Here is a 27,774-nt window from a genome sequence, read left to right as displayed (position 1 = left end):
TGGATAAATGAAATAACAAAGGAGAAGATCAAAAAATCTCCCGAACTCTTTTTATTGGGTATTTCAAATACAAAGTATAAAAAAGAAATTTATTATTTAATAATACATATATTGGTTGCGGCTCGAATAGTATTTGCACAGAAATGGAAAGAAAAAACAATACCAAAAGATACTGAAGTATTTAAAAAAATTATAGAATGTGCAGAACTAGATATGATGACTAAACGTTTAAATAATCAAACTGAAACAGAATATTATAAAATATGGGCCAAAGTATATGATTGGTGGAATTTTAAAAATGGTATTAACAATTAATTATAATATAGAATGAAATAGTAAATAGTATTACTAATAACTTTTTCCTTTTCCTTTTTGTATAAGTATAGAATATTATAAAATATAAAGAAATTTAATTAATAAGTTTAATATTAAAAATATAGAGTTAAATTTAACAAGAATGTAACTTACATGTGTGGTATTTCTGCTTTGATCTGACTATAGTTAGGATTGTTTTATATTTTTGTATTAGTTAGACTTCTACAACAAGCGGAGCAATGGTAGCTCCTTAAATGTTTAGTGTTGTATGTCCTTGTTTGTCCTTTTGAAAATTTAATAAAAATATTTTTTTAAAAAAATACTGACCTTTATTTCTTCTCCTGAAACACAGCTGAGAGCTTCTTCTTCCTCTTCTTCTTCTTCTCCTCCCCGCCTTCCTTCCTTCCTTCCTTCCTTCCTTCCTTCCTTCCTTCCTCCCTTCCCCAACTTCCCTATCCAGTCTCCAAACCTGAAATACCACCATAGGTTTGCGTTTAAAGTTAACCAGGACACCCCTTGCTTAGCTTTTCAGGGCCAGCAGAGGTCATCAAGATGGTGTTGCAGATACCCTAAACAGCCAAGGAAAGATTGGTTGGTCTTTGAGAAGAGGAATACCAACTTGGCCCACAAATGCAGGCTTTAGCAAGCTTATTCAACAATGTTCTTTCCTGTCTAGGACATTATGTAGAGAAATGTTGCAGTTAAGGAGATTCAAAGTACAGTACATGCCAAAATTTTGCCACTGTATTTAGGGGGCATTGCAGAGAAAATTTGGAATGATTCAAAGAAAGAACCCACACATATATTTTGTTTGTTTCCCTGCCAGTAATATGAGAGATGTTCTAATATGGTCTATGTGTACTGATTTAAGGATTTTTAATCATCTTTACTTTTGTTAATGAAGTAGTAGCCTGTAATTTATTTACCAATGGAGAGGTTTTTAAATCTGATAGGGGCAGGCATCAAGAGCTTTTCCTTTCCAAACACAGCCACCTCAGAAGCATTGCCAGAGGTCCAACTTTATTTACTTTGTGGTTAAGAACAAAGTTAACAATCTGATTAATTTTTTTAAAAGATTGGCAATATTGCTTCTGAGTCTTGGCCAATTTTCTTCTCTCTCCTTTTAAGTTCAAATGTAAATATTGACTTTTCCAGCTTGGCATCCCCCCAAGGTACTGGGTTACTGTTCCCATAAATCCCCAATCCCCATAGTCACTACTTGCATTGGTTGGGGATGATGGGAATCAAAATCAATTCCTCTCAATGAGATGAATTTCAGAGGACTTCTGTTACATCATCCTCTCTGTTTGAATCTCACACCAAAGGGGTAAAGCAAATTTGAAGTTTCCCACAAAACAGCAATAAGCAGAAACATTTTTTCTTGACAGCTTCCTCCAAATTAGGTTTGGGTTGCTAGGTGCCAACTACGTGTCCCACGCCATGGGCCTAAAGTTTCTGAATGACGGATGCCTTCAATTTCACATCAGCCATGATCATATACCTGATGCAGGTGGTGGAAAATCACAGGTGTTTGGTCTGAAGCAATAATTGTTAAATATTACCTACTTCTTAGGTAATATTTATCATGCATGCCAATATTCATCATTTTGGACAATATTTGATCTTAAAATATTTTGATAACATAATATTTGAAGTTGTCGATGACCTTTTCTATTTGTGTAATCTTTGCCTGAAACTTGGATGGGATTGTATGGCACCTTCAATTTCACATCAATCATGGTCTTAAAGCAGGTCAGGTGGGGGGCAAATCATAGTAAGTGGTGTGCACTTAAAGATAGATACTTCTTAGGCAATATTTATCATTCCAATATTTGATGATAAAATATCTTAATAACCATATTTGAAGTTGCCAATGGCCCTTTTCTTAATACTGTAATTTGTGCCCGGAACTTGGACAGGATTATATGTATGCCATGTGTTAACCGAGAAGTGGAAGCATCCATAGAATTCACCAGGGATGTTTTGAGACGCTCATGTCATGCTTCTTCCACAACAAACTGCTTCATTTTTCACAGGCTATTTCACGTTTTATTGAAGCTTCATAATACCCCCACCCATAGTTCCCTCTAAGCTGAGCAGTGAGCAATCGCTCACTTAAAAATCATCATCAACTCAGAGTTTTCCAAACCTGCCCGGAAGCCGAGAGGGAAAGAGTGAGAGGGAAGGAGAGAGAGAGGAAGAGAGGAAGAGAGAGAAACAGATAGAAAAAAGAGAGGAAGGAAAAGAGAAAGAAAAAGAATGGGAGTAAGGAAGAGAGAAAGAAAATCAAAATCTAATTTGAAACTAGCTCAACTATTAAAGTGGCATTTTGATATTGATAGAGTTGCCCTATTATGAGCTCACTGTTATAGACACACAGTACAGTATTTTATTTTGAAATTCTCTGAGGCAAAACAGGGTGGGTTTTTTATTTGTTTGTTTGTTTGCTTGTTTATTTATTTATTTATTTATTTATTTATTATTTCTGTGCCGCCCAGTCCCGAAGGGACTGCCGCTCAGACACTATACTTTTCCGCCCACCCCCCAAAAAATTAGAGGGAACACTGCCCCCACCACCACCATTTTGGTGTTCAGGGCCATCAGGCAATAATATTTACAGGAACTTTGCTAGTCCTGTAATGCTCACAGTCACTCATGCCCTCATCAACTCGAGGCTTGACTACTGTAATGCTCTCTACATGGGGCTATCTTTGAAGGGTGTTCGGAAACTTCAGATTGTGCAGAATGCAGCTGCAAGAGCAATCATGGGTTTCCCTAAATATGCCCATGTTACACCAACACTCCGCAGTCTGCATTGGTTGCCAATCAGTTTCCGGTCACAATTCAAAGTGTTGGTTATGACCTATAAAGCCCTTCATGGCACCAGACCAGACTATCTCAGGCACCGCCTTCTGCCGCACGAATCCCAGCGACCAGTTAGGTCCCACAGAGTTGGCCTTCTCCGGGTCCCGTCAACTAAACAATGTTTGGCCGGACCCAGGGGAAGAGCCTTCTCTGTGGCGGCCCCGGCCCTCTGGAACCAACTCCCCCCAGAGATTAGAATTGCCCCCACCCTCCTTGCCTTTCATAAGCTTCTTAAAACCCACCTCTGCCGCCAGGCATGGGGGAACTGAGATATTCTTTCCCCCTAGGCCTTTACAATTTTATGCATGGTATGTTTGTATGTATGTTTGGTTTTATAATAAGGGTTTTTTAGTTGTTTTAGTACTGGATTGTTACATGCTACTTTTATTATTGTTGTTAGCTGCCCCGAGTCTGCGGAGAGGGGCGGCATACAAATCCAAATAATAAATAAATAAATAATAAATGCACATCATCTTCCAGGCCAAAACTAGCCCATCTCCCCTTTTAATTTTTTTGTGTGGCCATAAGACAAGGGCTGTTGGATAATTAAGAAAGTTATTAGGCAGCCATCCAATGCCTTCTAGAAAGGAAGACTTAGAGCTCTTCCCATAATGGCTAAAGTATGATTAATACTTTGTCCTCTGAAATGCAGAATGCCTTTAATAAATGCTTCAAAGCCATTCCTGACAGGATGGGAGAGCTTTGGATCCTTCCTTTTGGAGATGTTTAGACAATTCAAGCCTTTTTTTTTTTTTTTTTGCATTTTGTTTGGAGATACAAATTGATTATGATGATGACCTTATTCTGCCTCAGTTCCCAATTTGTCTATCTGAAGTATGTTTTGCTAGGAAGGAAGGAAGGAGAGTTGCTCAACTGGTATTTCAAAAGAGGGATTCCAGCCTGAGGGGTCACATCCTTCAGGATATAAATGGAGAATTTAGCGGCTTGACCACTTTAAGGGCTTTCTTAACGGCAGGAAGAGATACTTCTAAGGATTAGCAAGTACATTTTCTTCCTTGGCTGTCCAAACACAGTCCCTGAAAGGCCATCATGTTCTTTTAGGCAGCTCTTCAAACTGCCACAGTCTTCAGGCATCAAACATGGCCAAGACTTTCTTCCCATAACCCCCTCAATGAAGAGACTGAGACAAATGAAAAACACTGAGGTAAACAACAACAGCAGCAAAAATCCCGCCCCTCGCTGGGATTGGCTGGCTGGCAGCAGTCTGACTACTCTGCTTTCTCTGATTGAGCAAGGAGCCCGTAACTCATGCAACTCCAGGCCTGCCTCACAGAAATGGTGGTGATAAAGGGGTTGTTCTTCCCTCAAAATGGCTGCCGTACCAATTCTGGCCCTTTGCAGCTTCTGTCCCTTAAAATATGGGACCCTGAATGTCTCTCTCTAGTGATAGTCACAAAGTCAAGAGGAGAAAATGGAATAAAAATAAAATTGTCCTCAAATTACCTCATTAATTTTCCCCCTGGTTTTCACCCACATTGTGATCACATGGCAAGCAGCCCACACTTAATGCCATTTGTGGTCCCATAACTGTGATTTACAATTTATTTATTTATTGTTTGCTAAACTACCAAATGCTTATTCCTGGTTTCCAGCAAAGAGCCTCCTACTGCAGACAATGGGTTTGCTTAATGACCTCAGATTCACTTATTGACTGACACCCCCAAAAAAATCATTTCAGAAATTTAAAACAATTAGTCCTTTTTAATATGAGTTACTATGAGTATCTCCTCTATAACCTTCATCATGTATTTTACTATGTGTACTATTTTACTATGTGTGTGTGTGTGTGTAACCCACATTGTGTATTGGACAAAATAAATAAATAAAATAAAATAATTTAAACAATACAGCCAAAAGATGAGCAGAGATAGATGAATGCATTTCTCTTTCATCATCAGTACCTACATTAGGATAACACAATAACAACAATAAAATCAGCCTCATATATAAATCAGATTTATATTTGAGGCTGATTTTAACCGTGTTATTGTAATGAGATACTGATGAATCAATATTAAATTTTGCATCTACCTCTGTGCGTCTTTTGGCTATGGTTTAAACCAGTGTTTCCCAACCTTGGCAACTTGAAGATATCTGGACTTCAACTCCCAGAATTCCTCAGCCAGCAAATGCTGGCTGGGGAATTCTGGGAGTTGAAGTCCAGATATCTTCAAGTTGCCAAGGTTGGGAAATACTGGTTTAAACAATTAAAAAAGGTAACATAGGGTTTGTCACGTGATGACCCACTTAATGACTGGCGTGATTTACGGCTGTAATTCTGGTTGTAAGTGAGGACTTCCTATGCATTGTGGGAAAGTGAGTATATATCAAGTATAGACAATAGGATGGGGAAATAACATTAATTTTGCACTGTGAGAACAGTATGCCTGCTTCTGGCCAAAATACTTGCTTGGCACCTCGTGTTAAGCTGTGGTTTTCTGAATTAATCTCAACTGGCTACAATCATTGAACAAACTGGCTCATCAGGCTGCAATCACTTTATTAGCACGGCCTCTTAGTCTAACCACATTTCACTCTATGAATCCAACCCAACAACATAGCTGTAAACCATGATTTGCAAAGAAAATGGCTGGGTTCAAGCAAACCATGGTCGGGTTTCATGTGAAGGGTGCACACACACAGCTACGAGAGACAGGATTTCGATCTGAAAACCATAAAGAACACACTGAACTCTAAATGAGTGTTTCCCAACCTTGGCAACTTAAAGATATTTGGACTTCAACTCCCACAATTCCCCAGCCAGCGAATGCTGGCTGGGGAATTCTGGGAGTTGAAGTCCAAATATCTTCAAGTTGCCAAGGTTGGGAAACACTGCTCTAAATGGTAGAATGGATGTTACACGTTGGTTAAAATGAGTTGAGGGCATGTGTATTCTGTAGCTATGGATGAGGTTGACCTTTGCAAAAACCAAAGCCATTATTATCCTTAGTAAGGCCACACCAGGAATACCTCATCCAATTTTGGTCACCGCATTGCAAAAGAGATGTTGAGACCACTGGAAAAAGTACAAAGAAGAGCAACTAAGATAATTAAAGGCCTGGAGACTAAAACATATGAAGAACATTTGCAGTATTTGTGTTTGACTAGTCTAGGGAAAAGAAGGATTAGGGGGGACACGATAGCAGTCTTACAGTACTTGAGGGTCTGCCCCAAAGAAGAGAGGGTCAACTTATTTTCCAACACACCAGGAGGCAAGACAAAAAAAATGGATGAAAACTAATCAAGGAGAGAAGCAACCTGGAATTAAGGAGACTTCCCGACAGTGAAGACAATTAACCAGTGGAACAGCTTGCCACCAGAAGTTGTGGGTGCTCCATCCCTGGAATTTTTTAAAGAATAGATTGTCTGAAATGATATAGGACCTCCTGTTTGAGTAGTGGGTTGGACTAGGAGACCTTCAAAGCCCATTCCAGGTCTGTTCTGATTGATTTCTTAACTTTCAAGAGTAGCTTTTCCTCCTCCTCCTTTTCTTTCCCTCCTTCAACCATCCATCCATCCATCCATCCATCCATCCATCCATCCACCCACCCACCCACCCACCCACCCACCCACCCAACCAACCAACCAACCAACCAACCAACCAACCAACCAACCAACCATCCAACTAATCAGAATAGACCTGGAAAGGAAGTTGGAGGTCTTCTAGTCCAAGTCCTTGCTCACTACTTTGAATTATTATAAGCACCACCGTGGATTATTGTAAACCATGCAGAGAAATTAGTCTAATCTCAAGGCAGAAAATGAGATAGAATGGGTGTATTTACTATCTTAGGTTGAATCAGCAGGTTATGTGAACGCAGCTCTGATTTTCCACTTATTAATCATATTTGATATATGGGCAAATAGTGATGGGCAAATAAGATGCAGATAACGATCTGCAAACATTCCCAGGATTCGCTGCTGTCCTGGACTATATCTGTCACCGCTGTGCCTGGTTTGGTTCAGTGCGACTGTTGGGGTGGCTCGCTTGCTTACTTGTGCACCTGCCTGCCTCGCTCTCACACCGGCCCCATGGCGCACTCCCAGCTGCCTTGCCCTCTCTTTCTCCTCTGCTCCCTCCTGATGCTCCCCACGGTGCTACTTCAGGGAATCCTTGGGGGTGTCGAAACGGTGGACGTCACAGATAAGGGGGTAGTGGAAGCTGCTGCCTTCGCCGTGGAAAAATACAACGAGGGCAGCAAAAACACCAACTATTTCAAGGAACTGCGTATTGTGGAGGCAAAATACCAGGTTTGTGTGTGAAAGACATTTGGGGTGGTTGGGTCCGTGGGATCCTTGATAGGCTCTGAACTTCATTGTGTTCCTGAAGACGTTTCATTACTAAGCTAGATGACATTATCAAGGCACTGATGAATTTTCCAAAGATTTTGGGAAAGGGTGGTGAATATGCGGAGGGGGGCACTGGAGGTGGGTGTTCGAGGGAAGGGCTCTAATGCAGGGATCCCCAAACTTGGCAACTTTAGGACTTGTGGATTTCAACTCCCAGAATTCTCCAGCCGGCATAGTCCACAAGTCTTAAAGTTGCTAAGTTTGAAGAGTTCTGCTCTAATGTGTCTTGAGAAAATTGGGAACTTAAATGACGTGACAGTTTGCTACAGAAATATTTCCTGTCAATCTGATTTTCTTCCTCTCAAACTATATACCGTAATCCTTCCAAGGTTGCAAATGATGAAAGAAAGCATGGTTTTGGAATGTATGTATCCTTAGTATTTTTGCTGTCATTACCTAATTCTTGTGCTACTGTTTTTTAAAAATCCAGGTGGTTGAAGGTGCGAAATACTACCTTAGGGTGGAAATAGGGAAAACCGTGTGTGAAAAGGGCGATGGGCCATTGCCATTCAGCGACATCCAGAAATGTGAGCTGGTTCCAGCTGACCAGCGGGAGGTAAGAACAGATGCTAAATTTACCATGTCAAAGGAAGATCAAATGAGTAAAGTTGTCAAATGTTTGTTGAGATTCACAGGCTGCCTGTTGCTGACCACTGCCTTCCTATCCAATGCTCAGAAATCCATCCCTTAATTGTGTGCTTAAGGATCTTTCCAATGAAACATCTGGCTGTCTGACGGGCCTGTTATTTCCTGGGCTTATTTCCTGGGTTTCAGAACGGGTCGGCTGGTTCCCTTGTACTGTATACACTAGCAGATCTTTTAAACTGCCCGGGATGCTTCTACACATTTATTTTATTTATTTATTTATTTATTTTGTCCAATACACAATGAGGGTTTTAGTGGGTATATATCTATATACACATAGTAAAATACATGATGAAGGTTATAGAGGAGATACTCATATTAAAATATATCTAAGAAATAATAGAAAAGAAGATATAGGAATAGAACATATCAATGAAAGAATAGAAGAAGAGATATAGGAATAGAAGAAAGATATAGGAGATATAGGAGAGCAATAGGACAGGGGACGGAAGGCACTCTAGTGCAATTGTACTCACCCCTTACTGACCTCTTAGGAATCTGGATAGGTCAACTGTAGATAATCTAAGGGTAAAGTGTTGGGGGTTTGGGGATGACACTATGGAGTCCGGTAATGAGTCCCACGCTTCGACAACTCGGTTACTGAAGTCATATTTTTTACAGTCAAGTTTGGAGCGGTTAATATTAAGTTTACATCTGTTGTGTGCTCTTGTGTTGTTGTGGTGAAGCTGAAGTAGTCGCCGACAGGCAGGACGTTGCAGCATATGATCTTGTGGGCAATACTTAGATCTTGTTTAAGGCATCTAAGTTCTAAACTTTCTAGGCCCAGGATTGAAAGTCTAGTCTCGTAGGGTATTCTGTTTCGAGTGGAGGAGTGAAGGGCTCTTCTGGTGAAATATCTTTGGACATTTTCAAGGGTGTTAATGTCTGAGATGCGATATGGGTTCCAAACAGATGAGCTGTATTCGAGGATGGGTCTGGCAAAAGTTTTGTAAGCTCTGGTAAGTAGTGTGAGATTGCCAGAGCAGAAGCTACGTAGGATTAGGTTTACAACTCTTGAAGCCTTCTTGGCTATATTGTTGCAGTGGGCTTTGGCACTTACCGTAAATCTTTTGTTATTAGTATACCAAGGTCTTTAACCGAGTGGGGAAGAGTCGCACAAACCATTTAAAAAGTCATTTACAATCCACCACTGACCTGGACTCAAACCGGGATAGTGCCACAGGTGGTTCCATGGATCTCAGGAGGATGAGAATTGTAGTCTGCCCAGCAACTCTGCCAAAACTCATTTTAATAAACTCTTTGACTGGAGGTGTTTTGTGTGAAGTTGCCCCAGCATTTATGTCAACGCATTTACTTTGTTTCCATGATTGTTAACCGAGTTGATACACTCCCGGCTATATTAAGCACTGATTCTCTGGTTTTTTTTTCCTTTTGTTCCTTTCCAGAAACTAACGTGCAACTTTCAGGTCTGGTCCCGTCCTTGGCTGAAGGAAATTCAGTTGGTAGGCTCCTTCTGTTCCTAATCAGGATGACGGAGGTGGACCTCACCTACCGAGACCAAGGTGGGCAAACGCTCCTGAGGGTGTCCAGCAGCCAAATCACCTCTTAGATGCAGCTTGGTTTCTTCCGAACAAGATCCCATGTATGGCCGTTCGCAAATCATGAATGAAATGGTTTGTCGAAGTCCGAATTAATCTTTTGTGAGTTTCTAAAATTGTACCGTGACATACATGGGTGCCTTCTGTCGCTCCTCAATTTCATCCTCCTCTCTACCCTCTCCCAGAAGACAAATCAATCTTTTGTTAATTCAGTTAGTCTTAATAAAGCTATCATCATGATGTCCTGGTGTGTGTGTGTGTTCTGTTCTTCTCCAAATCCCGTCCGTACTTTCACACCCACAGCACAACGACACAACGGTTTGTTACAGAAAATCTCTCACTGAAAAGGTTTTGTTTTGTCCAGCTGGGGGAAATAGGGGCCTGCCATGGACACCGGCAATTAAAAGATGCAGAGGAATATTTATTTATTTAATTTGTAAAATTTATATGACGCCCAACTCCAATTGGACTCTATATTTACCTGTATAGTAAATACAAGGTGGAGGGTTTTTTCAGTATGGTAAATGTAAGTGGAGGTTTTAAAGAAGAGACTGGACAATCACCTGTCTGAAATGATCTAGGACCTCCTGCTTGAGTTGGGTTGGACTAGGAGACCTCCAAAGTCCCTTCCAGATCTGGTTTGATTGATTTCTTAACCTGCATCTTGTTATGCATTGCAAGAGTGACTTTTCCTTCGCTCCTTTTTTTTCTCTCCATCCATCCATCCACCCACCCACCCACCCACCCACCCACCCACCCACCAACCAACCAACCAACCAACCATGTAACTACAGACCAATCAGTCTGACTTCTATACCTAGAAAAATACCGGAGAAAATAATAAAAAACTCAGCTTTGCCACTACCTAGAAACAAACAAGATAATAACTAACAGCCAACATGGGTTTGTCAGAAACAAATCATGCCAAACCAATCTCATTTCATTTTTCAACGCCATAACAAAATCAGTAGGCCAGTGCAATGCTGTAGACCCAATATACTTGGACTTCAGTAAAGCTTTTGATAAAGTAGATCACAATCTCCTAATGCACAAATTTGAAAAAAAAACGGGGTAGATAATAACACATGTAGATGGATAAACAGTTGGCTGACCAAACGCACCCAACCAGTTGTCCTCAATGGCTCCAAATCCACATGGAAGGAGGTAGGCAGAGTTCAGTCTTGTGACCTATGCTCTTCAACATTTTCATTAATGACCTAGATGAGGGAATATAGGGGGAACTAATGAAATTTGAAGACAACAACAAGCTGGCGACGGTAGCCAACACCCTAGAGCAATGATGTTGAACCTATGGCACGGGTGCCACAGGTGGCATGCGGAGCCATATCTGCTGGCACACGAGCCGTTCCCGTAGCCCAACCAACCAACCAACCAACCAACCAACCAACCAACCAACCAACCATCCATCCATCCATCCAACCAACCAACCATCCAACCAACCAACCAACCAACCAACCAACCAACCAACCAACCAACCAACCAACCAACCAACCATCCATCCATCCAACCAACCAACCAACCAACCAACCAACCAACCAACCAACCAACCAACCAACCAACCAACCAACCAACCAACCAACCAACCAACCAACCAACCAACCAACCAGAATAGAGCTGGAAGGCAACTTGGAGGTCTCCTAGTCCAAGCCCCTTTTTACTGCTTTTAATCATTACAAGCACTACCATGGATTATTGTAAAGTGTGCCGAAGGGTCAATCTAATCAAGTACATCTCAAATAGTGGGGGAGGCCCTCAGGGGGGAGCATGTGACCTCAGGGAATATGCGTGGTCCCTCTCAATTGATTCCCCTAACCGAAAAGAGGCTCCTGTGAGTAGTGTGGGACTTACTCCCAGGTAAGTGGGTAGAGCAGCCTTCCCCGGCCAATAGTTTGCTTGCAGCTTATAATAAGGAAAATAATGAATATTAACACTAAAATCCCATTGGGGCCCAGATCGAAATGTTTACTCCTTCCTGGGGGTGGGTGTAGGTGGGGGGCTAACAGAAAATAATTGAGAATCACTGGTGTAATCTCAGTTAAGGCAGAAAATGAGACAGAATGGGGTTAAGTGCTGGGTGTATTTGCTATCTTAGTTTAAATCAGCAAGTTATGTGAACGCAGCTCTTATCTTCCACTTATTAATCATATTTGAAACCTGGGCAAATAGTGATGGGCAAATAAGATGCAGATAACGATCTGCAAACATTCCCAGGATTCACTGCCGTCCTGGACTATATCTGCCACCGCTGTGCCTGGTTTGGTTCAGTGCGAGTGTTGGGGTTGTTCGCTTGCTTACTTGTGCACCTGCCAGCCTCGCTCTCACACCGGCCCCATGGCGCACTCCCAGCTGCCTTGCCCTCTCTTTCTCCTCTGCTCCCTCCTGATGCTCCCCACGGCGCTACTGTGGTTGATGCCTGGAGGTATCATCCAGGTGCCCGTCACTGATAAGGGGGTGGTGAAAGCTGCCGCCTTCGCCGTGGAAAAATACAACAAGGGCAACAAAAACAACAACTATTACAAGGAACTGCGTATTACGGACGCAGAATCCCAGGTTTGTGTTTGAAAGACATTTGGGGTGGTTGGGCAGCCTCAATGGGTCCGTCGGATCCTTGATAGGCTCTGAACTTCACTGTGTTCCCGAAGACGTTTCATCACCAAGCTAGATAACATCATCAAGGCACTGATGAATTTTCCAAAGATTTTGGGAAAGGTGAAAATGCGGAGCGGGGCACTGGAGGTGGGTGTTCGAGGGAAAGTCTGTAATACAGGGGTCCCCAAACTTGGCAACTTTAAGACTTGTGGATTTCAACGCCCAGAATTCTCCAGCCGGCATAGTCCACAAGTCTTAAACTGTCCAATTTGAAGAGCTCTGCGCTAATGTGTCTTGAGAAAATTGTGAATTGAAAAGAGATGACTGTTTGTTGCAGAAATATTTCCTGCCAATCTGATTTTCTTGCTCTCAAACTATACGCTGCACTCCATCCAAGGTTGCAAATGATGAAAGTAAGCATGGTTTTGCTATGTATGTATTCTTACTATTATTTGCTCTCATTACCTAATTCTTTTGGTACTGTTTTTTTAAAATCCAGGTGGTTTCAGGCTTCAAATACTATCTTAGGATGGAACTGGGGAAAACGGTGTGTGTAAAGGGCATTGTATTGCCATTCAATGTTATCCAGAAATGTGAGCTGGTTCCAATTAATCAGCGGGAGGTAAGATCAGATGCTAAATTTACCATGTCAAAGGAAGATCTAATGAGTAAAGTTTGTTGAGATTCACAGGCTGCCTGTTGCTGACCACTGCATTCCTATCCAATGCTCAGAAATGCATCCCTTCATTGTGTGTTTAAGGATCTTTCCAGTAAAACATCTGGCTGTCTGACTGGCCTGTTATTTCCTGGGCTTTCTTCCTCTTCTTTTTCCCAGGACGGACGTTTGCTCTCCTGCAATATTTGGGGCTACAATTCACGGAAGCTCCCTTCGCCCTTCTTTGTCTTGCAATTCGGCTTCATGTGGGCATTTAAACACCCGTGCCCACTCTATTTTCAGTATGGGTGGCCTGGTTCCCTTGAATACACTAGCAGATCTTTTAATCTGTTCTTTTCTGTGTAACGCTGGAGAGAAAGTTTGGTGATTCAGGCCTCCTAACCAGGAGGGGTAGGATTTAAAAAATTTAGCAAGCGGTTCTCCACCCATTTACTGGTTGAGCGGGGCCTACTCGGCCTCCGAGGGGGACTTTTCACCCTCCCCTAACTTTGAAGGCTTTCTGAAAGCCTCTGGGAAGGTGAAAATGGTTTCCCCATATTCCACAGCTTGTTTCAAGATTTCCAGAACTTCCAGGAGGCCCATTTCTTATTCTCCCAGAACCTCCACACAGGCCCTGCACCTACCTGGCATTCAATAATAATAAGAACAATAACAACATCATCAACAACAACAACAATAATAGCAATAATAACAATAACAATAATAACAATAACAACAACAATAATAACAATAACAATAATAACAATAATAATAATTTATTAGATTTGTATGCCGCCCCTCTCCAAAGACTCGGGGCGGCTCACAACAATAATAAAAACAGTATAACAATGGAACAAATCTAATAATAAAATATATAAAAACCTCAACATTTAAAAACCATACAGCACATCAAACATGAAATATAATAAGCCTGGGGGAGATGTCTTAGTTCCCCCATGCCTGGCGATATAGGTGGGTCTTAAGTAATTTACGAAAGACAAGGAGGGTGGTGGCCGTTCTAATCTCCGGGGGAAGTTGATTCCAGAGGGCCGGGGCCACCACAGAGAAGGCCCTTCCCCTGGGGCCCGCCAAACAACATTGTTTGGTCAACGGGACCCGGAGAAGGCCAACTCTGTGGGACCTTATCGGCTGCTGCGATTCGTGTGGTAGAAGGCGGTTCCGGAGGTATTCTGGTCCAATTCCATGTAGGGATTTAAAGGTCATTACCAACACTTTGAATTGTGACCGGAAACTGATTGGCAGCCAGTGCAGGCCACGGACTGTTGTAGAAATGTGGGCGAATCTAGGAAGCCCCATGATAGCTCTCGTGGCCGCGTTCTGCACGATCTGAAGTTTCCAAACACTTTTCAAAGGTAGCCCCATGTAGAGAGCGTTGCAGTAATCGAACCTCGAGGTGATGAGGGCATGAGTGACTGTGAGCAATGACCCCCTGTCCAAGTAGGGCCGCAACTGGTGCACCAGGCGAACCTGGGCAAACGCCCTCCTCGCCACAGCCGAAAGATGGTGTTCCAATGGTGAACAATGGTGTTCAAAACTGGCTACATGGAGTCTCCTGGAATGGGAGGGGAGGAATGGACAGGCCATCCAGTCCTTGCAACTGCCGGTTCGGTTTGGTGAACCAGATGCAGAATTAGCTTCCTGTTGCCCAAATCAGGCTAAAACGCCTGAATCCCTCCCCTAGCTCCTATCAAACAGACAGTGGGAGTCCCAGGTCCGAGTTCAGACAACCAATCTGGAGAGTCGTTTACTTATTGTTTATTTATTAATTGGCTCTATCTGCTGCCCTTCTCCGAAGACTCAGGGCGGCTGTGCAAGGGATCCCCATGGGAACTGCTCACCACAGGAAAAGCAGGTGAAGACAGGTAAAAAAAAGTCAGTTTTTGTGTTTCCGACAAAGAAGGGATACAAACCACACCGATTGGTTATTCAACAGCCCGAGTTGGACAGCTGACTCAGCTGTAACGTGGCCCGTTTGCTTACTTTGAACTTACTTTTCCAATTCGCTTGCCATTCTCAGTGAACCAGGACAAGCAGTGGGTCGAACTGGTTTTTAGAACCGGTAGTGCTGGCGGCGAGAAGCTCCGCCCACCTGCCCGGGATGCTTCTGCACATGTGCAGAAGTGTCGCATGAACCGTTTACAAAATCATTTACAATCCACCACTGACCTGGACTCAAACCGGGATAGTGCCACAGGTAGTTCCATGGACCTCAGGAGAATGAGAATTGTAGTCTGCCCGGCCACTCTGCCAAAACTCATTTTAATAAACTCTTTGACTGGAGGTGTTTTATGTGAAGTTGCTCCAGCATTTAGGTCAGCGCATTTACTTTGTTTCCATGATTGTTAACCGAGTTGATACACTCCTGGCTATATTAACCACTGATTCTCTGGGGTTTTTTTCTTTTGTTCCTTTCCAGACACTAACATGCAACTTTCAGGTCTGGTCCCGTCCTTGGCTGAAGGATAATCAGTTGTTACGCTCCTGCTGTTCCTAATCAGGATGACAGAGGTGGACCTCACCTTCCAAGACCAACGCAGACAAACACACCTGAGTGTGTCCAGCAGCCAAATCACCTCTTAGATGCAGCTTGGTTTCTTCCGAACAAGATCCCACGTATGGCCGTTCGCAAATCATGAATGAAATCGTTGGTTGAAATCCGAATTAATCTTTTCGGAGTTTCTGAAATTCTTCCGTGACATACATGGGTGCCTTCTGTCGCTCCTCAATTTCATCCTCCTCTCTACTCTCTCCCAGAAGACAAATCAATCTTTTGTTAATTCAGTTAGTCTTAATAAAGCTATCATCATGACGTCCTGGTGTGTGTGTGTGTTCCGTTCTTCTCCAAATCCCATCCGTATTTTCACACCCGCAGCACAATGCCACAACGGTTTGTTCCAGAAAATCTCTCACTGAAAAGGTTTTGTTTTGTCCAGCTGGGGGAATTAGGGGTCTGCCATGGACAGCAGCAATTAAAAAATGTAGGGCAATATTTATTTATTTATTTTATTTGTAAAATTTATATGCCGCCTAACTCCAATTGAACTCTATATTTCTCAGTATGGTAAATACATGGTGGAGGTTTTTATCAGATTGGTAAATATAAGTGGAGGTTTTAAAGAAGAGACTGGACAATCACCTGTCTGAAATGATCTAGGACCTCCTGCTTGAGTTGGGTTGGACTAGGAGACCTCCAAAGTCCCTTCCAGATCTGGTTTGATTGATCTCTTAACCTGCATCTTGCCATGCATTTCAAGAGTGACTTTTCCTCTGATCCTTTTCTTTCTCTTCTGACAGTCTCAAAATGGGTGAACAGTGCAGTCAGGCGGTAGGGAAAGCAGGTAGGATGCTTGGCTGCATAACTAGAGGTATAACAAGCAGGAAGAGGGAGATTGTGATCCCGCTATATAGAGTGCTGGTGAGACCACATTTGGAATACTGTGTTCAGTTCTGGAGACCTCACCTACAAAAAGATATTGATAAAATTGTGCAGGTCCAAAGACGGGCTACAAGTATGGTGGAAGGTCTTAAGCATAAAATGTATCAGGAAAGACTTCATGAACTCAATCTGCATAGTCTGGAGGACAGAAGGAAAAGGGGGGACATGATCGAAACATTTAAATATGTTAAAGGGTTAAATAAGATCCAGGAGGGAAGTGTTTTTAATAGGAAAGTGAACACAAGAACAAGGGGACACAATCTGAAGTTAGGTGGGGGAAAGATCAAAAGCAAAACGAGAAAATATTATTTCACTGAAAGAGTAGTAGATCCTTGGAACAAACTTCCAGCAGACGTGGTAGATAAATCCACAGTAACTGAATTTAAACCTGCCTGGGATAAACATATATCCATCCTAAGATAAAATACAGAAAATAGTATAAGGGCAGACTAGACGAATCATGAGGTCTTTTTCTGCTATCAGACTTCTATGTTTCTATGTTTCTATGTATCACGCCTGTGAGAGTGCCCATACCCATAATTCAATGCCTGGGGAGGGTATAAACATCTTCCTCCACCCCCTCAGAGGCCCTCTGGAGGCCGGAAACAGCGTGTTACCCAACTTCTGGTGGGACAAGTAGGCTCATGTTTCGCCCTCCCCAGGCTCCAAAGGCTTCCCCGGAGCTGGGAGAGGATAAAAAAGCCCTCCTACATCCTTCTGGAGCAGTGGTTCTCAACCTGGGGGTCAGGACCCCTTTGGGTGTCGAACAAGCATTTCACAGGGGTCGCCTAAGACCCTGGGAAAAGAAAATTTCCCCATGATGTTATGAACACCTTGGAACGTATTTTTACAATTCGACCAATTGGGCGTTTACAGTGGGGGCATCCCTCTGACCTTCTTGCCAATCAGCTTAAAGCTCTGTTGGGAGAATTGGTGCTAGAGTTATGGTTGGGGGTCACCACAACATGAGAAACTGTATTAAGGGGTTGCGGCATTCGAAAGGTTGAGAACCACTGCTCTGGAGGCTCTCTGGAAACCAAAAATGCCCCCACCCCTCCGGCCAGCCTCTGTGTGTGGCAAAAATCAGCTGGCCGGCACACACGTGCACTTTGGAGCTGAACTAAGGCAACAGCCCCCATGCCAGCAGATATGACTCCCTGTGCCACCTGTGGCACCCGTTCCATAGGTTCGCCATCAATGCCCTAGAGGAGAAACTCAAAATACAGAAGGACCTAGACAGATTAACACTGTGGGCCATAGTTCCCTCTAAGCTGAGCAGTGAGCAATCGCTCACTTAAAAATCATCATCAACTCGGAGTTTTCCAAACCTGCCCAGAAGCCGAGAGGGAAAGAGTGAGAGGGAAGGAGAGAGAGAGGAAGAGAGGAAGAGAGAGAAACAGATAGAGAAAAGAGAGGAAGGAAAAGAAAAAGAAAAAGAATGGGAGTAAGGAAGAGAGAAAGAAAATCAAAATCTAGTTTGAAACTAGCTCAACTATTTAAGTGGCATTTTGATATTGATAGAGTTGCCCTATTATGAGCTCACTGTTATAGACACACAGTACAGTATTTTATTTTGAAATTCTCTGAAGCAAAACAGGGTGGTTCTTTTATTTATTTATTTGTTTGTTTGTTTGTTTGTTTATTCATTCATTCATTCATTCATTCATTCATTCATTCATTCATTTATTATTTTTGTGCCGCCCAGTCCCGAAGGGACTGCCACTCAGACACTATACTTTTCCGCCCACCCCAAAAAAAATTAGAGGGAACACTGCTGTGGGCCCAAGCTAACAAAATGATGTTCAATGTCGAGAAAAATAAAGTCCTTCACCTAGGTTAAAAAAACCCGAGACACGCATACAGATGGGGAGGAACCTCACTTAGCAGTTGTTCTGTCGAGCTCTCTGGTAGAATTCTCCCAAAAAATGCACAGATACAATTTCAGACACACATACGTTTGAAAATTCAAAACAATGTTCTTTATACCGACAATGCAAATAAACGAAGCCCTCTTTTGGGATAGCAAAGAGCACTTGTCTCCAAACAAACTGGTAATTTGTACAAGTCCCTTATCAGTTCTGTGATACTTAGCTTGCAGCTGTGAAGCAATTCACAGTCCTTCTTTTTTCACAAAGTGAAACACACTTTGTCCTGGTTTAGTTTCAAAGCGGGGGGAAAATCAGCACACAAAAGGTCAAAGTCAGTAAAGCAGTCACGAAACACAACGATCAGATAATCCTCCACAATGGCCAAACCCACAGGCTGCTCTTTATAGCAGCCTCACTAATTACCACAGCCCCACCCAACCACAGGTGGCCTCATTTTCTTTGATAATAATCTCTCAGTTGTTGCTGCCTATGCATCGCGCTCCGCATGCGTGGTTGTATCATTAACTCTTGTTCTGAATCCAAGGAGGAGCTAGATAATTGATCTCCTTCTGAGCTGTCTGCCACACTCTCCTCCTCCCTGTCACTCATGTCTTCTTGGTCGGAGGAGCCTTCATCATCAGGTTCCACCGGGGGCAAAACAGGCCTGCAGCATGTGGATGTCTCCCCCACATCCACAGTCCTTGGGGCAGGAGCTGGGCCACAGCTAACCACAACAGCAGTAATGACTGTGAAAGAGATCTCGGAGTCTTGGTAGATAACCAACTAAACATGTGCAGCAATTGCTAAAAACGCTAACACAATCTTAAGCTGCACCAACGGGGATACACTCTAAGACTAGGGATGTTTTGAACTGCAGAAAAAACAACTGCTTAGTAAACAGAGATAAGAAATTTAAATAGGGTTATGGGAGAGTTGAAGGGAAGAAGGATAACTAAGATAGAACAGTTATATGAGAAAGATGGGAGGCCAAGTAGAAATCGTATAGAATGGTGGTTGGGTAAGGGAAGGTGGCTACAAATAAATGCAATATGCAAATATCTGAATGAAAGAGAGAATAAAGAAGCACTATTTAAGGAGGAGATAGAGTTAGAGAAAATAATAAGAGAGAAAAGTGAGGGTAACCCTCTCCTCTAAGTTCACTTTACCCTTATATATTACTACATGTCTATTTTTCTTCCTATGTATTTGTGTATTGGACAAATGAATAAATAAATAAAAATAAAATAAATAAATGAGACAGAATGGGGTTAGGTGCTGGGTGTATTTGCTATCTTAGATCGAATCAGCAGGTTCTGTGAACGCAGCTCTTATCTTCCACTTATTAATCATATCTGATATATGGGCAAATAGTGATGGGCAAATAAGATGCAGATAACGATCTGCAAACATTCCCAGGATTCGCTGCCGTCCTGGACTATATCTGCCACCGCTGTGCCTGGTTTGGTTCAGTGCGACTGTTGGGGTGGCTCGCTTGCTTACTTGTGCACCTGCCTGCCTCTCTCTCACACCGGCCCCATGGCGCACTCCCAGCTGCCTTGCCCTCTCTTTCTCCTCTGCTCCCTCCTGATGCTCCCCACGGTGCTACTGGAGTTAATGCCCGGAGGTGTCATCACGGTGCCCGTCACAAATAAGGGGGTGGTGGAAGCCGCCGCCTTCGCCGTGGAAAAATACAACGAGGGCAGCAAAAACACCAACTATTTCAAGGAACTGCGTATTGTGAAGGCAAAATCCCAGGTTTGTGTGTGAAAGACATTTGGGGTGGTTGGGCAGCCTCAATTTATCCATGTGATCCTTGATAGGCTCTGAACTTCATTGTGTTCCTGAAGACGTTTCATTACCAAGCTAGATAACATCATCAAGGCACTGATGAATTTTCCAAAGATTTTGGGAAAGGGTTTTGGAAAGGTGAAAATGCGGAAGGGGGCACTGGAGGTGGGCGTTCCAGGGAAGGGCTCTAATGCAGGGGTCCCCAAACTTGGCAACTTTAAGACTTGTGGATTTCAACTCCCAGAATTCTCAAGTCTTAAACTGCCCAATTTGAAGAGCTCTGGTCTAATGTGTCTTGAGAAAATTGTGAATTGAAAAGAGATGACTGTTTGGTGCAGAAATATTTCCTGCCAATCTGATTTTCTTGCTCTCAGGCTATATACCGAAATACTTCCAAGGTTGCAAATTATGAAATTAAGCATGGTTTTGCAATGTATGTATTCTTACTATTATTTGCTCTCATTACCTAATTCTTTTGGTACTGTTTTTTTTAAATCCAGGTGGTTTCAGGCGCGAAATATTACCTTCAGGTGGAAATAGGGAAAACAGTGTGTGAAAAGGGCAATGAACCAATGACATTCAGCGACATCCAGAAATGTGAGCTGGTTCCAATTGATCAGCGGGAGGTAAGATCAGATGCTAAATTTACCATGTCAAAGGGAGATCTAATGAGTACATTTGTCAAATGTTTGTTGAGATTCACATGCAGGCTGTGGCTAACCACTGCATTCCTATCCAATGCTCAGAAATCCATCCCTTAATTGTGTGCTTAAGGATCTTTCCAGTAAAACATCTGGCTGTCTGACCGGCCTGTTATTTCCTGGGCTTTCTTCCTCTTTTTTTCCCCAGGACGGACGTTTACTCTCCTTCAATATTTGGGGCTACAATTCCTGGAAGCTCCCTTTGCCCTTCTCTGTTTATTATTTATTTATTTATTTTTTATTTATTCATTTGTCCAATACAATAAATACATAGGAAGAAAAATAGACATGTAGTAGTCTTGCAATTTGGCTTCATGTGGGCATTTAAATACCAGTGCCGACTCTATTTTCAGTTCCTTTGAATACACTAGCACAGGGGTCCCCAAACTTTTTACCCAGGGGGCCAGTTCACTGTCCCTCGGACTGGTGGAGGGCCGGACGATAAAAAACCCCTATGAACAAATCCCTATGCACACTGCACATACCTTGTTTTGAAGTAAAAAACAAAATGGGAACATACTATTTAGAGGGGGGGGGGGGGGAGAGAAGGTCTGAAATTTATATATGTTTATGTTTTGTTTTTTATTTTCTTTTGTTAACATCTGATTGGCTATACAAGGTTTTCTTGGCTTATGAAAAATGTATAAAGAAAGAAGGATGCACTTTGGCATAATGGCTAATAAGTTAGAAATGTAATTGGTGTTGCACTTTTTGAAGGAACATTAAGGAGGGAATTTCATTAAAAGAAAATGAATGTAACTGGATGACAAAATTAGAAAAAAAAACCTTTTGCAACTTTTTTGATGATTGATATTAGTTACTAACAAAATACTGCATTTTATTCATGGAAAATTAGATGGTACACTGTGTTGTTTGAATGTATGTTGAGATAAAAATTAATAAAATTACCCCCCCCAAACAATCCTTCCTTCCTCTTTCCCTCCATTCATTTCATCCTTCCTTCCTTCCTTGTTCCCTCCATTTTTCCTTCCTTCCTTCTTTCCTTCCTTCCCTCCTTCCTTCCTCTCCACTTCTCCTTCCCTCCCTCTCTTTCCCTTTTCTTTCTTTCTCTCTCTCTTTTCCCTGTGCTCTTGTCACTCACTGTTGGGCCAGATAAATGCCCTCAGGGGGCTGCATGTGGCCTGCGGGCCGTAGTTTGGAGACCGCTGCACTAGCAGATCTTTTAACCTTCTCTAAAATTCATTGGGAGTTGTATTTTCTGTGAGGCTGGATAGGAGTTTGGGTGACTCAGGGTTCCTTCCAGGGGTGGGATTCAAACATTTTAGCAACTGGCTCTGCACCCATTTACTGGGTGGGCATGTCCTACTCGGGCTCCTCCACAATGATGCAGGGGACGTTTTTGCCCTCCCCAAGCTCTGAAGGCCCCCCCCCCCAGGTTCCAAAGCCCCTCTGTGCTTGTTTTCAGACTTCCGGAACTTCCAGGTGGCCCATTTTTTGCCCTCCTAGAACTTCCGCATAGGCCCTGCATAAACCTGTCATTCAAAATAGGCTGCGTGGCTGGGATAGGACAGTCTAACTAAGGAAATAAAAAATAGAGATGAGGAAGAATGTATTAATTGTTGGGACAAGTTTGATGATTGGATGGGAAAAAGAAAAAAGAAACAGAGAGCCAATAAGTGGTAGAAAAATTGGAGAGCAAAGGTCAGAGTTTCAGATATAAAAGGGAATAAAAAGGGAAAGATATACCTGATTAAGATCACTACTAGGATTTGGTGTATATTATGTAAATATGACTTGTGTAATCAAAAAGAAGCACTGTTCGAATTGCATTACAGGCACGTCAAAAATTGTCCAACTTTTTAAAAATGTTTTGTTCGTCTTGTTGTATGTGTTTGGCTTATAAATAAAGTTTATTTTTTTTATTTTTTTAAAAAGGCTGCGTGGAGACTCCTGGAACAGGAGGGGAGGGATTGGTAGGGCCCAGCCTGTCCTTCCAACTGCTGGTTTGGCGAACCAGATGTAGAATTATTATTATTATTATTATTATTATTATTATTATTATTATTATTATTATTATTATTTAGATTTGTATGCTGCCCCTCTCCTTAGCATCCTGTTTGCCCAAATCAGGCCAAAACGCCTTAATCCCACCCCTAGCTCCTACCAAACAGACAGTGGGAGTCCCAGGTTTGAGTTTGGACAACCAACTTGGAGAGTCATTGATTTATTGTTTATTTATTAACTGGATTTATATGCCGCCCTTCTCCGAAGACTCAGGGCGGCTGGGTGCAAGGGATCCCCATAGGGGTGAGGTATCATCAATATGCCGATGATACCCAGCTATACATCTCCACCCCATGTCCAGTCAACGAAGCAGTGGAAGTGATGTGCCGGTGCCTGGAGGCTGTTGGGACCTGGATGGGTGTCAACAAACTCAAACTCAACTCTGATAAGACGGAGTGGCTGTGGGTTTTGCCTCCCAAGGACAATTCCATCTGTCCGTCCATAACCCTGGGGGGGGGGAATTATTGACCCCCTCAGAGAGGGTCCGCAACTTGGGCATCCTCCTCGATCCACAGCTCACATTAGGGAAACACCTTTCAGCTGTGGCGAGGGGGGCGTTTGCCCAGGTTCGCCTGGTGCGCCAGTTGCGGCCCTATTTGGACAGGGAGTCACTGCTCACAGTCACTCATGCCCTCATCACCTCGAGGTTCGATTACTGCAACGCTCTCTACATGGGGCTACCTTTGAAAAGTGTTCGGAAACTTCAGATCGTGCAGAATGCGGCCGCGAGAGCCATCATGGGGCTTCCTAGATTTGCCCACGTTTCTGCAACACTCCGCGGCCTGCACTGGCTGCCGATCGGTTTCCGGTCACAATTCAAAGTGTTGGTCATGACCTTTAAAACCCTACATGGCATTGGGTCAGAATACATCCTGAATCGCCTTCTACCGCACGAATCCCAGCGGCCGATAAGGCCCCACAGAGTTGGCCTTCTCCGGGTCCCGTCGGCCAAACAATGTTGTTTGGTGGGCGCCAGGGGAAGAGCCTTCTCTGTGGCGGCCCCGGCCCTCTGGAACCAACTCCCCCCAGAGATTAGAACGGCACCCACCCTCCTTGTCTTTCGCAACTTACTTAAGACCCACCTTTGTCGCCAGGCATGGGGGAGTTAAGTTATCCTTTCCCCCTAGGCTATTACAAGTTATGCATGGTATGTTTGTGTGTATGTTTGGTTTTTTATAATAAGGGTTTTTTAGTTGTTTTTATTAATTGGATTGTTCATGTTGTTTTACCACGGTTGTTAGCCGCCCCGAGTCTGCGGAGAGGGGCGGCATACAAATCCAATAAATAAATAAATAAATAAATAATAAATAAACTCCTCACCACAGGGAAAGCAGGTGAAAACAGGTAAAGAAAGTCAGTTTTTGTGTTCTCAAGAAAGAAGGGATACAAACTACACCGATTGGTTATTCAACAGCCCGAGTTGGACAGCTGACACATCGCAATTTGCTTGCCATTCTCGGTGAACCAGGACCAGCAGTGGGTCAGATAGGTTCTTAGAACTGGTAGTGCTGGCGGCGAGAACCTCAGCCGACCTAACCAGGAAGCTTCTGCACATGTGCAGAAGCGTCGTGCGAACCGTTTACAAAATCATTTACAATCCACCACTGATCAGGACTCGGGATAGTGCCACAGGTGGTTCCATGGATCTCGGGAGGATGGGAAGTGTAATCTGTAGTCGTTCATTGCTGTATTAGCTTCTCCTGTTACGGTGAGTCCCAGACACGAATTCTCTTCTTCGGTTTGGGTTAACTCCTCGGGGAGAGGTTGGATCGCAATGGGCGGTCTGATTCCCACTGACCCCACTCCTGTGGAACCCAAAGGGGTCACCGCTTTTTGTTTCTGAGCCCTCCGTCCAGAGTTAGCTGTCGCCGTTCGTTTGATTGCTGTTAGCTTTTATTTATTTATTTATTTTATTTATTCTATTTTTATGCCGCCCTTCTCCTTAGACTCAGGGCGGCTTACAACATGTTAGCAATAGCACTGTTTAACAGAGCCAGCCTCTTGCCCCCACAATCCGGGTCCTCATTTTACCCCCCTTGGAAGGATGGAAGGCTGAATGGTAGTCTGCCTGGCAACTCTGCAAGATCTCATTATAAGAAGCCCTTTGACTGGAGGTATTTTAAGTGAAGTTGCCCCAGCATCTACATCAGCACATTTACAGTACAGTAGTACCTCTAGATACGAGCTGCTCCACATGCGAGTATTTCAAGATACGAGCCAGGAGGGGAGAGACATTTCTGTTCAAGTTCCGAGCTCAAATTCGGGATACGAGCCGAGCGTCCACTAGGTGGCGCAAGAATCCTTGCTTTTGGTTATCTCGGAGGGGAAAAACAAAGTCTAAAGCAATTTGTTCCAGATATGAGTTTGCTCGAGATACAAGCTCCCTTCTGGAACGAATTATGCTCGTATCTAGGGGTACTACTGTACTACTGATTGTTAACAGAGTTGATACACCCCAAACTATATTAAGCACTGATTCTCTGGGTTTTTCTCTTGTTTCCTTCCAGAAACTAACGTGCAACTTTCAAGTCTTGTCCCGTCCTTGGCTGAAGGAAATACAGTTGTTAGGCTCCTTCTGTTCCTAATCAGGATGACAGAGGTGGACCTCACCTGCCAAGACCAACGCAGCCAAACACACCTGAGTGTGACCAGCAGCCAAATCACCTCTTGGATGCAGCTTGGTTTCTTCTGAACAAGATCCCATGTATGGCCGTTCGCAAATCATGAATGAAATGGTTCGCCGAAGTCCGAATTAATCTTTTCTGAGTTTCTGAAATTCTTCCGTGACATACATGGGAGCCTTCTGTCGCTCCTCAATTTCATCCTCCTCTCTATCCTCTCCCAGAAGACAAATCAATCTTTTGTTAATTCAGTTAGTCTTAATAAAGCTATCATCATGACATTCTGGTGTGTGTGTGTGTTCCGTTCTTCTCCAAATCCCATCCGTATTTTCACACACGCAGCACAATGCCACAACGGTTTGTTCAAGAAAATCTCTCACTGAAAAGGTTTTGCTTTGTCCAGCTGGGGGAAATAGGGGCCTGCCATGGACACCGGCAATTAAAAGATGCAGGGGAATATTTATTTATTTTATTTGTAAAATTTATATGCCGCCCAACTCCAATTGGACTCTATATTTTTCAGTATGGTAAATACACGATGGAAGTTTTTATCAGGATGGTAAATATAAGTGGCTCCAAGACCTCAGCGGGAGGTGAGATCAGATGCTAAATTTACCATGTCAAAGGGAGATCTAATGAGTAAATTTGTCAAATGTTCGTTGAGATTCACAGGCTGCCTGTTGCTGACCACTGCCTTCCTATCCAATGCTCAGAAATCCATCCCTTCATTGTGTGTTTAAGGATCTTTCCAATAAAACATCTGGCTGTCTGACCGGCCTGTTATTTCCTGGGCTTTCTTCCTCATCATTTTCTGAGGACAGACTTTTGCTCTCCTGCAATACTTGGGGCTACAATTCATGGACGCTCCCTTCGCTTTGCGTTCTTCTCTTTTGTTCCCTCCCAGAAACTAATGTGCAACTTTGTGATCTGGTCCCGTCCTTGGCTGAAGGATAAACTGTTGGTAGACTCCATCTGCTCAGAATCAGGATGACAGAGGGGGGGGCGTCACCTGCCAAGACCAACGCGGGCAAATGCTCCTGAGTGTTTCCGGCACCCAAATCCCCTCTTGGATGCAGCTTGGTTTCTTCCGGACAAGATCCCGTGTATGGCCGTTCGCAAATCATGAATGAAATGGTTCGGCGAAGTCCGAATGAATCTTTTCTGAGTTTCTGAAATTGTTCCGTGACATACATGGGTGCCTTTTCTCGCTGCTTAGTCCCACGGAGAGGGGAGGCATACAAGTCCAATCAATCAATCAATCAATCAATCAATCAATCAATCAATTTTATCCTCTTCTCTATCCTCTCCCAGAAGGCAAATCAATCTTTTGTTAATTCAGTTAGTCTTAATAAAGCTATTATTGACGTTTTAGGGTGCGTGTGTTCCGTTCTTCACCAAATCCCATCCGTATTTTCACACCCACAGCACAATGTCACAACGGTTTGTTCAAGAAAATCTCTCACTGAAAAGGTTTTGCTTTGTCCAGCTGGGGTAAATAGGGGTCTGCCATGGGCACTGGCAATTAAAAGATGCAGGGGAATATTTATTTATTTTATTTGTAAAATGTATATGACGCCCAACTCCAATTGGACTCTATATTTACCTGTACCTGCCTTCTCTGTGGCGGCCCCGACCCTCTGGAACCAACTCCCCCCGGAGATTAGAATTCCCCCCACCCTCCTCGCCTTTCGTAAGCTCCTAAAAACCCATCTCTGCTGTCAGGCATGGGGGAACTGAGATATTCTTTCCCCCTAGGCCTTTACAATTTATGCATGGTATGTTTGTTTGTATGTATGTTTGGTTTTACAAATAAGGGTTTTTTAAAGATATTTTTAGGATTGGATTTACATGCTGTTTTTGTTGCTGTTGTTAGCCGCCCCGAGTCTGCGGAGAGGGCTGGCATACAAATCCAATAAATAATAATAATAATAATAATAATAATAATAATAATAATAATAATAATAATAATAATAACGTTACTGAGCTTGGTTGTCACTGCTGTTTTGCATGTCTATGCGACGTTTCGGTGAAATCACATTCACCATCTTCAGGCTGGAGTTCCAATCTTTGTGCTGTTGTAAATGGAATATATTCCATTAATGGAATATATTCCATTTACAACAGCACAAAGATTGGAACTCCAGCCTGAAGATGGTGAATGTGATTTCACCGAAACGTCGCATAGACATGCAAAACATTACACAGGGCAAAACCCGAACTCAGAACAATCTACATACATATACCCGTGAAAATTTACGAAAACAAATATATATATATATATATAGTATTGTGCC

General features: G+C 43.0%; 3 protein-coding genes across 5 annotated transcripts in view; 2 read left to right on the top strand and 1 right to left on the bottom strand.

Moving 5' to 3' along the window:
* FRMD8 (FERM domain containing 8) overlaps nucleotides 1-27,774 on the bottom strand; it is a 543,310-nt gene that overhangs the window by 21,876 nt on the left and 493,660 nt on the right. The window lies entirely within an intron of this gene.
* Nucleotides 7,157-15,850, top strand: LOC139175114 (cystatin-like). Of its 3 annotated transcripts, none has more exons than XM_070766000.1 (3): nucleotides 7,157-7,452; nucleotides 12,865-12,987; nucleotides 15,458-15,850. In XM_070766000.1, the coding sequence occupies exons 1-3, from the start codon at nucleotides 7,234-7,236 to the stop codon at nucleotides 15,533-15,535; spliced, it is 420 nt and encodes a 139-aa protein (XP_070622101.1). In that variant the 5' UTR covers nucleotides 7,157-7,233; the 3' UTR covers nucleotides 15,536-15,850. The 3 variants fall into 3 exon arrangements, with proteins under 3 accessions (XP_070622101.1, XP_070622099.1, XP_070622100.1); XM_070765998.1 differs by lacking the exons at nucleotides 12,865-12,987; nucleotides 15,458-15,850 and adding exons at nucleotides 7,982-8,107; nucleotides 9,603-9,995 and having other exon boundaries at nucleotides 7,158-7,452; XM_070765999.1 differs by lacking the exon at nucleotides 7,157-7,452 and adding an exon at nucleotides 12,027-12,326.
* LOC139175113 (cystatin-like) lies at nucleotides 19,794-25,759 on the top strand. Its single transcript, XM_070765997.1, has 3 exons — nucleotides 19,794-20,100; nucleotides 20,634-20,759; nucleotides 25,367-25,759. Exons 1-3 carry the CDS (start codon nucleotides 19,882-19,884, stop codon nucleotides 25,442-25,444), a joined length of 423 nt encoding a protein of 140 aa, XP_070622098.1. The 5' UTR covers nucleotides 19,794-19,881; the 3' UTR covers nucleotides 25,445-25,759.

The sequence above is a fragment of the Erythrolamprus reginae genome, chromosome 13 (assembly GCF_031021105.1).
Source record: "Erythrolamprus reginae isolate rEryReg1 chromosome 13, rEryReg1.hap1, whole genome shotgun sequence".
Classification (NCBI taxonomy): Eukaryota; Metazoa; Chordata; class Lepidosauria; order Squamata; family Dipsadidae; genus Erythrolamprus; species Erythrolamprus reginae.
Note: the sequence above shows the minus strand (reverse complement) of the source record. Positions and strands in the feature narration are given on the sequence as shown.